The sequence below is a fragment of the Coenobita brevimanus genome, chromosome 75 (assembly GCF_032717465.1).
Source record: "Coenobita brevimanus isolate Jiangsu-jjx chromosome 75, ASM3271746v2, whole genome shotgun sequence".
Classification (NCBI taxonomy): Eukaryota; Metazoa; Arthropoda; class Malacostraca; order Decapoda; family Coenobitidae; genus Coenobita; species Coenobita brevimanus.
Window position 1 is genome coordinate 31,903,384 of NC_137028.1, and position 10,865 is coordinate 31,914,248.

Below are 10,865 nucleotides of genomic sequence, written 5' to 3' on the forward strand. Positions count from 1 at the left end.
TTCCTCATTCGGGATGGCCGTGTAGGAGTGGTTTCTTGCGTGCGGTTGATAGGTGTGATCGGTCAAACAAATCGGGGTTCATCATCATGCAGCTCAACCCATTAATTATAAGATATTGAATAATTGGGTTATAATGATGATGATGATAATTATGATGTTAATGAATGGTTGTTAATGATACCGTTGATGCTAGTGATGACGCTGTTAATGACGGGAAAGATGTGATGCCTGTTAATAGTGATGCTACGTATGCTAATGATGTTAATAATGATGTTGAAGCTGATGTTAATGGTGATATTATTATTATTATTATTATTATTATTATTATTAATGATGGTGACGCTGATATTGTTGATAATACTGATGTACATTTTGAAGGTGATACGGTGATGTTAATGATGATGAATGTACTAATGTTGCCGATGCTGATATTGGTGGTGATGTTTATGTTATGTTACTGGTGGTGACTGTGCTAATAATGTTTTTCTCTTTTCCCAGGACGAACAAAGATGAAGCTGCTTGTCCTGTTAGCTGCCGTGGCCTTCTCCTCCGCCATGAGTGAGTGTGTAACCTAGAGGTCGCATCCAGACTAATTATCTTTGTCCTGCACTAAGCAGATGTACAACTGCTTATGTTCCCGACCAATTCTTTAAGTGTATCGACCATTTCCTATATTGACAACCACACTCGCGAAACGAGGGCGGGTGTTAAGTTTTGCTCGATGTGTGTGTGTGTGTGTGTGTGAACAAAATAATTCAAACAGTCTTTATCTGATCTTGGCCAAACTTGGTGAAATGTTAAGAGTCAGCCAAGGGGTAGACTTCAATATATTTGTACATGTCAAAAATTACGATCACTGGGCTAGATCAAAGCTTGCTCTAGCCAGTTCAGTCTAAACAGTTTTTATCTCCTGTAGACCAGGCTTGGTGGAAGCGTCAAGGGTAAGACGAGAACGAAGGGACTCAATTTTGAGAACAAACAGTCAAAGTTCAAGGTCACAGGGCAAGATCAACTTCTGACCCGTGTGTCTGTGTGTCAGCATGATAGCTAAAACAGTTTTGATATGATTTGGACCAAACGGTAGAAGGGTTGAGGATCAGCTAAGGGACTGACCTTGTATTTAAGAAAAAAGGCCAAGGACTCAGGGAAAGACCAACCAAAAGTTTTGATCTGATTTATACCAAACTTTTGATAAATGATTCAAGGTAAGATAAGCACAGATTTGATTTTAAGAACAATTAGTATGTCAAGTACACAGGGAAAGGCCAAAGTCAGGGTCACAGGGCACGGTCAGTCCAAACAGTTGATCCGATCAGAACCCAACTTGGCGAGGTCCAGGGTCAGATGTGAACAAAGCTCTTCAGTTTGGAAAGTAATCGGTCAAAAGTGAAGGCTACAGGGCAAAGTGTAATGTAGGACCCTTTGCAGTGATAGGGAGGGCTGTTCCCCGCACTCCCGTCAGAACCTATGTCCCCTCACAGGCACCCCTTATGAAATTTCAGATTATGTAATGTGTGTTTAGAAAAATTGGTGAACGCGGGTGTTGCACTTTCCGAGGGCTTGTTTACTGTGCTTACGAGCAATTCCCATACAGAGAGAGAGAGAGAGAGAGAGAGAGAGAGAGAGAGAGAGAATGACGGTAAAGTAAGAAGAGAAAGAAGAGAGCAGGACGAAATTGAGGGTGGGTCGTAGTTTTGGTAGGCACCTTGTAGTGAAGGGGTAAATGAAGCCCATATCCAACCTCTCCAATTAGACAAGTTTCTCCTGAGCTTAATAAAAATAGTGGAGAAAGCAAGACTAACAAGGCACTCCATTGAAAGAGCGAAATCTGACTTTTGCATGTTATTCTTATTGTCTTTTAGAGGCGAAGAATATCATGATTTATGTTAGTTAATAATGTTCTTTTTTATTTTTATTTTTTCCAGCCACGGAGAGAACAACCCCAGCAGAGGAAGGTAAGTTAATAGTACTGTTTATTATTATTATTATTATTATTATTATTATTATTAATTTGAAATCACCTTATATACAGTCTATCAGTATTACAGCATCTTTACCATATTTCTTTTTATTCATAGTTATTATTATTATTATTATTAATCTGAAGTCACCTTGTCTACAGTACGGTCTATTAATATTACATGTTTACCATATTTCTTCGTCTTTTTGTTCATATTATTATTTTATTATTATTATTATTATTATTATTATCGTCATCACCATCACCTGTCGTTGTACTTATGGCTGTTTTTATTTTTATATGGAGAAAAATCGAAACCCTCTTGGTCTTGACTCCCTATGGTCCACATGCAATTGGTGGAGTTTGCCCAGTGGTCAGTATAGTGGGTTAGTATAGGAAACCAATTAGCATTCTCAGTTCTTCACGAAATGGTCAACTCTGGAACTGTTACTCTCAGTCTTTCTCCCTGCCTCTGATCTCCAGTCTTATAATAACCCCCCAATTCAGATGACGTCATTTTTACTTTATTCTTGAAACCACCAAACGATGTTTATTGAACCTGGAAAGAATTTTTGTTACTAAAGGAAATAATCGACATTGTACCAAACACGTGCATTTTGAAGTGTCTCCTAAACGATACAAAGCCGTGTTCACGCAGCAAGATCCTCGGACTGAAGGGGTAAATTCAATGTCTCCCGGCTTATCCAAATGAACGGTTCTTGATTTTGGTTGCTTTTCAAACTTTTCCTTGAAGAGGCAAACTCTGGGTATTACAAAAAAAAAAAAAAAAAAAAAAAAGCAGAAATTTGTTGATATTGTACTGTACACTGCCATTACATCGAGTGAGTAGATGGTGAGCGCCTCCACCCTACTGCCATTTACGACGTTGGGTGGTAACCATATAACTAAATGTCGCCTGAGGATAATGTCGGCTACGGTGCACCAATCACAGCTTGTCCTTAAAGAGTTAAATCTGAGGAGTGATTGAGGTTTGCTGTTCACATACCACTCAGCCGCGAGCGACTGGTCAACTTGTATGTCTGAATTGATAAGCTTTGCCCAGGACCTCTACCTTCCTGATGCGAACTCTGCTGTCCTTATGTGGTATAAAGGTTTGGATGATGAGTGGATGGTTAGAAGGATCAGGGTGATGCTGATGGTGGTGATGATGATGTGATGATGATGCTGGTGGTGATGATGATGGTTGTGATGATGGTGGTGGTGGTGGTGATGATGATAGTGGTGATAATAATGATGATGATTATATTGGTGAGGATGATGATGATGACGATGATATTGATGGTGACAGTAGTGGTGGTGAACTTGATGAAGATGATGATGAAGTGAAGACGATGATGATGATGATGATGATGATGCGTGGTGGTGGTGGTGGTGGTGGTGGTGATGATGAAGATGATGATGATGATGGTGATAGTGGTGGTGGTGGTGATGATGATGATGATGTTGTTGATAGTGGGGGTGGTGATGATGATAATGATGATGACAGTGGTGGTGGTGGTGGTGATGATGATGATGATGATGATGATGATGATAGTGATGATGATGATGACAGTGGTGGTATGGTGATGGTGATGGGTTATGATGATAATAATGATGAATTACCCTTAACCTAATCATTTGTTGTCCCGTCTTAACCACCCCATTACAGAAGTGCCTGAGCCCCAGTGGTATGTGTCAGGCTGCCGCTACTACTGTGTTTATGATGAGGTGCCCTACTGCTGTGATGATGGTACCCTTGAGAGTAAGTGTACTGGCCTTGTTCATCCTGTAGTTCTCTTGAGAGTAAGTGTACTGGCCTTGTTCATCTTGTAATTACCTTGAAAGTAATTGTACTGGCATTGTTCATCCTATAATTACCTTTTCAATGACTGACTGGATTTTTAACGGATAATATACAGTCTTTTCACCCTAACTTTCGACCCTTACATAGCGCACTTGCAGGAAAGGCAATACCCCTGCTCTGCATCCTTGCCATAACACTTCTTCGTGACTAGCACCATATTCTAGTATTAATCTGTTATACAGCTTGGCGTTCAAGATGAAGAGGTGGCATTTTAATTAGAGAAAACGGAGTAAAGTTTGTTAATAGGTGTATCATACATTATTATTATTATTATTATTATTATTATTATTATTATTATTACATTATTATTATGATGATGATGATCATAATGTGCCCAGCTTTTGGTGTAGCTCAGCATCCCGTTCCCTTAGACCCAATAGTCCTCTTCCGTACTACACACCTTCACATGTCGCCACTTGGGCATCAATACCTCATCTCTCATATTAAGTCCTCGTACATGCTAGGGCTGTCTCATTAAGGACTAGGACCCTGGGATTACTTGGGATGATTTACTGACAGGTCGGTAGGTCGTGCGGAAGGCCAGTAAAGTGTGTGTGTGTGTGTGTGTGTGTGTGTGTGTGTGTGTGTGTGTGTTTGCAGAAGATGAACAGAGGAAGGAAAAAGAAATCCATACACCAGATTACAGGTGTCCTTGCATAAAATTAATCAAACTATTCACTGCCCAGCCTAGGATTGAACCCACGTACTTTCAGACAGCAGACGACCTCTCCAACCACTCGGCTTGTTAATGGTGTAATTATCTGATTATTTGTAAATTAACTAGGTTGGTAACGATATGACTAAGTGTATTTTGACGTATTGGCCTAGTGATATATGTACAGTAAATGGCTGGGTAATAGTGGAACTGGTTGTTGATGAGTATATTGGGGTTTAACTGGGTATCTTAAGCTACTGTTATGTTTATGATGAATTGCCTTAAACCTTACCTGTAAACTTTGTCGATTTGCAGTTAAAAAACCGTGCTAGTTGTTAGTGAGCTTGTTAATGGGTATCTTGTAAGTTAACTGGCCTGAAAGTGAGCGGAAATGGGTTGTTAGTTCGTAATGGGTTGACGTGGATGGTTAAGACGTGCAGTACATCATAGTTGCAATATTTTACTTCATCATCATCATCATCATCAAGTATCGTCATCATCAGTCATCATCATTATCATCAACCTCTCCCATCCTAGAGTACTGTGAGGGCATAACTAGTTCCGAGTTAACCCAGACGATTTTATTCAGCTGAGAGTAACGCCAGACGATTTTATTCAGCTGAGAGTAACGCCAGACGATTTTATTCAGCTGAGAGTAATGCCAGACGATTTTATTCAGCTTAGAGTAATGCCAGACGATTTTATTCAGCTTCAGAGTAACGCCAGACGATTTTATTTAGCTTTAGAGTAACGCCAGACGATTTTTTCAGCTTTAGAGTAACGCCAGATGAGTTTATTCAGCTTAAAGTACGCCAGACGATTTTATTCAGCTTAGAGTAACGCCAGATGATTTTATTCAGTTTTACATTAACAACAACGATTTTATTCAGCTTAGAGTAATGCCAGACGATTTTATTCAGCTTAGAGTAATGACAGACGATTTTATTCAGCCTGAGAGTTAAACCAGACGATTTCATGCAGCTAAGAGTGAGTCATAGGAGCCCCAGTGTTAATATGGCACTTGTATCTTGCTCACAGTGCCAGCAAACCACAGGCGACACGAAGGAGAGTGCCCGCCAGAGGATGCCCACATCTGTAAGACCTCTGGCATATACTTGGCACCGTGGACGGCTGAGGTGAGTATTAGCGGTATATTATGTTGTGTTGAAGTCATATTCTTCTCCATATTCTTTTTCTAGTACTACTACTACTACTACCACCCCTACTACTACTACTACTACTACTACTATTACTACTACTACTACTATTACTATTACTATTACTACTGCTGCTTCTGCTGCTGCTGCTACTATTACTACTAGTACTATGCCTACTACTTCGTCGTCGTCTTCGCCTTCTTCTCTTCTTTTCCCCTTTTTGTTCTTTTTACTTTTCTTCTTCTTTTGTTTTTCTTCATGTGCTTGATGCTTTGTGCAATCAGTAGGTGTAATTTCACTCCTCCATCCTTTGCAGCCGTGGGTGAAGGGTGCACCAAAGGAACAACCCATGTGTGCATCTGATGGCTATTGCAAGAGTGACCAGCGATGTTGCCCAAGCCCTTGCGTGAGAAGGCACCTCTGTATGCGAGCCCTACCCTCACAGGAAGAAGAGGAGGGAGAGGAGAGGTGGCAGGAGGAGGAGGAAGACCAAGGAAGGGAGGAGAAAGAGAAGAGGATCGATGATGATGAAATGGAGGGAGAAGAAATTGAGAGAGAGGACGCCGAGTTGGTGTAGATTTATGCATGGAGGTGTAGCGTCTTTTTTTTTTTTTTAATTCTTGCTGCCGTCTGACGATTTTATTTTTCTAACCCACGAGCCATGGGAGGAGGTGGAAGGAGGAGGAAGACCTGGGGAGGAGAAAGGAAGGAAGCAGAATCTATATAACGAGAGTGAAGGAAATTCGAAATAATCTGGGTCAGAGCTAGTTAGAGAGAGAGAGAGAGAGCAATGGCCATACTGATTAGTACTTCCGGCATTACATCAGTACAGGAAGACCCGCCCTTGATCTCCCTTCATTAACCCCTTCAGTCCGATGACGTTGTAGTACAGGGTGGTCAGAAAGTCCCTGTGCACTTTTGTATTGCCAGATAGAATATGATTTTTAATTTGATGTAGAGTTAAAAGTTGAATTTATATTGTGCTTTTGTTAAAAATGATAGAATTATTTTTTGGTTTAAATTAACTGTGGATATACTTTTTTTCCTTATATGTCACTTAATACACCTTGCTGTTCAGGTACAAATGAACTTTTTTGATCACCCTGTATGTTCTTGTTTTTTGGTCATCCTGTATATTTATGTTTTTTTTATCTTCCTGTATGTTCTTGTTTGTTTTTTATCATCCTGTATGTTCTTGTTTTTTTCTTGTATGTTCTTGTTTTTTGATCTTCCCGTTGTTCTTGTTTTTTGATCTTCCTGTATGTTCTTGTTTTTAATTCCTGTATGTTCTTGGGTTTTTTTCCTGTATGTTCTTGTTTTTTTATCATCCTGTTTGTTCCTGTTCTTCCCAGACGATTTTGTTACACACTGAAGAACATCTGTAGCAGGGGGGTTAAGAACAGCCTCCACCAACCTCTTCATAGTCAGAATTCTGTGCCTAGGTTAAATAAGTCTTTGCCTAAGTTAAATAATTCTTTGCCTAAGTTAAATATAATTCTTTGCCTAAGTTCAATAATTCTTTGCCTAAGTTCAATAATTCTTTGCCTAAGTTATATAATTCTTTGCCTAAGTTAAATAAAATCATCTGAGGGCTGAAGGAATTACTCTGAAAAAAATCGAGCTGAAGAGGTTGTTACTCAAATTTTGGAGGGAAGTGAAAGCAAAAGAGAGTCATATTAAAATAAAAGAGAGCCACATTAAAGCAAAAGAGAGCCACATTAAAGCAAAAGAGAGTCATATTAAAACAAAAGAGAGCCACATTAAAGCAAAAGAGAGCCATATTAAAACAAGAGAGAGCGATATTAGAGCAAAAGAGCCATATTAAAAGAGAGTCCTATTAAAGCAAAAAAGGACCATATTAAAGCAAAAGAGAGCCACATTCAAGGTAGAGCCAAATTTTAATCCATTCTTTCTGAAGTGTGTTTTGAAAGCTGAATAAAATCGTCTTTTAGCAGCGTTATAAATCTACTGAGCCCTGACATGTCTATTAAATTCTTACGATCTCCTTACTATTGATTTCAGCACAGGATAAAATTTGTCTTTTAAGCTGGAGGGGTTAGAGACAGCCTTGACAAACCCGCTCAGCACGAGAGGCCTTTCCTGTGATGAATGAAATCGTCAGACAGCAAAAGGAGGAAAAGGAGCTACCCCGATTCAAGGAGGTTTATTCATTACTACTAAGAGGACTGTCGAGAGTTGAATAAAATCGTCTGACAGGAGTGCAATAAAAACAACACTTCACATAAGAGTTCCCTTTAGACGATTGAGAGTCTAGAGGCAGCAAGAATGAAATAAGATAAAATTATGGACACTTTACTAACAGGGATTTCGCCAGAGATGAAAAAAAATCGTCAGGCGGTAGCAAGATTAAAACAAGGGCTCGTATTCTTGTATTTCCCTAACGCCTCTTCCTAAGCGATTTATTTTTGGACATGGCTGGTTATTACCCTTTTGTACGTTATTATGCAAAGTATGGGGATATTGGAAGCATTTATGTAACACGGAAGTGGATTACAAGATGAACAAAATAAATTGCTTAGGAGAAGATGTTAGGGAGCTTCTACACTTATGGGGTTGAATGCGATCTCGTTATTGTCGAGTGATTAATTCTAGTAATGTAGTGTTTGTTGTATCTTTCCCATCTCCAGACGATTATATGGAGAAACCCCAAGTAGCCAGAGGGTTAATGAGGAAGCTACCTAACCCCACCAGCTCCATATAGATAAATAAAATCGTCTGGAGGCAGAAAAATATATTATAAAATAGTGTAGTGTAGCTGTTAAAAAGATATTGGTAGAAACTTGTATAGATTATTGTTAGCGAAAAGATTGATATTCTCGTTCCTAAATAATAAAGGTCTTGATGTTCTGTTTTCATTATGGTTCTTTATTTTAAGGGTAGAAATGTATCTCTTGGATTATTATTATTATTATTAGTAGTAGTAGTAGTAGTAGTACTACTACTACTACTAGTACTACTACTACTACTACTACTACTACTGCTGTTATTACTACTAGTACTACTACTACTACTATCATTGTTTTACTGCTACTACTGTTACTACTTTTTCTGTTACTACTACTACTGCTACAACTATTATTATTATTATTATCATTATTATTATTATTATTATTATTATTATTATTATTATTAGGTGAGTGTTCAAAATGAGTTGCTGGTGCGTGATTGTGAATGTGTAAAAGGGGAAGGGGGATGGCAGGGTATGAGGAAATTATTGAGGCATGGAATTTTTAGACCAGGTAATGAAGGTAATGAAGAGAGCCCTGGAAACATTTTTAATATATTTTTTTCATTATCCTCATTTCCTTATTTATTTCAATATTTTTAGCTCATTATTTCATTCAATCCTTTATTTCATTTTCTTTTCATTATTTTATATCAAATTTACCTTTATTATATTCACTTTATTTTTTTATTTCTTCTCATTTTTTCTTTCATAGGTGGGGGCGCTCACCATCCACTCACTTGATGAAGTGCTGCTCTCGGGTGTCTGCCCTTTTCTCTTCATCCTTCTTTCCCTCCATTCTCTTCTGTCTTTCTTTCCTTCATTCTCTCCTTGTCCTTCTGCCTACGGGTGACTTTACACTCCCTCATCTGTCTTTCTTTCCTTCATTCTTTCCACTTCCTTCAGCCTGTGGGTGACTGTACACTGAGTGACAAGCCAAATGATTTCCTGTGCACCAGGAAACCATTTACCACGCTGGATGGTAACCATATAACCAAATTTTGGCGCCTGGTGGTTTAGTGAGTAATTATTGCGCTCCAATCGGATTGAGCCGGTGAAGGTTTATATCCAAGGAGTGGTTGGGGTTGATTGCTCACGTAATGCCACTCAGAGATGAGTGAGGCTGGTCACTCTCATCTTAAATGTCGAGACCAACTGCCTAGCCTCGGGCTCCTACGCTCCTCATAGGGCATTGTAGGATTGGATGATGGATGGATGGGTGGATATATATTCTCAAATTTGCCTTTATTATTATCACTTTATTCCTTTATTTTTTATTTTTTATTCATTATTTTATTTCGAATTTACCCCTATTATTTTCACTTCTTTTTTTTTCACTATTTTATCTCAAATATACCTTTATTATTTTCGCATTTCTTTATTTTTATAATTTTCTCTTTCATTTTCTTTCAGTATTTTCATTTCCGTACCTATTTTATTATACCTTTTTTTTTTTCATTATTCTCTCTGTTTCTCGGTCATTATTTTTATTTCCTTACTTTTTAAATTAATTTTTCTTGCATTTTATCTCGTGTTTTATTATTTTAACTTACTAATATCATTACCTTTATCATTTTTTCTTAAGTTTTAATTCACTTTCACCTATCTATCTGTTATAGCCAGACGCCATAATCCCGTAAGGGGTGGCTGTTTGGCACTAACCCTCAGCCAACCCACTTGTTGACACGTAGGGAACACGTGGTCGTTGGTTATAGGGTCACCACCCAGCGTTGTAAATGGATTCCTGGCTTATAGGAAATCATTTGGCTTGTCAGTCAATGTAAAGTCACCTGAAAAGGAAAGAATAGAAAGTGACAGGGAAGACTGGAGAAATAGGAAGAGAGGAGGGCAGACAAAGAAAAAGAATGAAAAAGATGAAGGAAGAATTATGTAGCACCAAATCAAGTGAGTGGATGACGGTGAGAAATAGGAAGAGAGGAGGACAGACACAGTAAAAGAATGATAGATGTGAAGGAAGAAGTAAGCAACACTGCATTAAGTGAGTGGGTGATGGTGAGAAATGGGAAGAGAGGAGAACAGACAGAAAAGGAATGATAAAAGTGAAGGACGAAGAAGACAGCACTACATCAAATGAGTGGATGATGGACACCACCACCTACCACTATTATTTCTTTCAGGATTTTCATTTATATATTTCTTTATCTTTATTTCATCTCTTCTTTCATTATTTTATCTCATTTTTCCTTCATTATTTTCATTACGCTTACTTCATCCTTTTTATCCCATTTTCCTTTATTTTTTATTTATTTCATTATTCTGATTTCCCTAATTATTTCATTATTTTTATATTTTTATTTTTATTTCATTAATTTATTTTGCTTATTATCATTTTCATTTATTTCCTTATTTTTCCTTCATTATTTTTAACCTCATTTCCTTCATTACCATCGTATCTATAATTACTGTTCTATTTTTTTTTCTTTTATTAACTTGACACTTTACTGTCCTTCATTTTTCGCTGT

General features: G+C 38.0%; 1 protein-coding gene across 1 annotated transcript; it reads left to right on the forward strand.

Moving 5' to 3' along the window:
* Positions 1-1,243: 1,243 nt before the first annotated feature.
* On the forward strand, positions 1,244-6,292 carry LOC145408104 (uncharacterized). Its single transcript, XM_080278912.1, has 5 exons — positions 1,244-1,289; positions 1,926-1,955; positions 3,630-3,722; positions 5,518-5,615; positions 5,953-6,292. The coding sequence occupies exons 1-5, from the start codon at positions 1,244-1,246 to the stop codon at positions 6,211-6,213; spliced, it is 528 nt and encodes a 175-aa protein (XP_080135038.1). The 3' UTR covers positions 6,214-6,292.
* The last annotated feature ends 4,573 nt before the right edge of the window (positions 6,293-10,865 follow it).

Excerpts from the sequence above, each read along its gene's own strand:
- LOC145408104 (XM_080278912.1), top strand. The coding sequence starts at position 1,244 with ATGTCAAGTACACAGGGAAAGGCCAAAGTCAGGGTCACAGGGCACG. Across the intron at positions 1,290-1,925 it reads AGTCAGGGTCACAGGGCACG|CCACGGAGAGAACAACCCCA; the intron begins GTCAGTCCAAAC and ends TATTTTTTCCAG. Across the intron at positions 5,616-5,952 it reads TGGCACCGTGGACGGCTGAG|CCGTGGGTGAAGGGTGCACC; the intron begins GTGAGTATTAGC and ends CATCCTTTGCAG.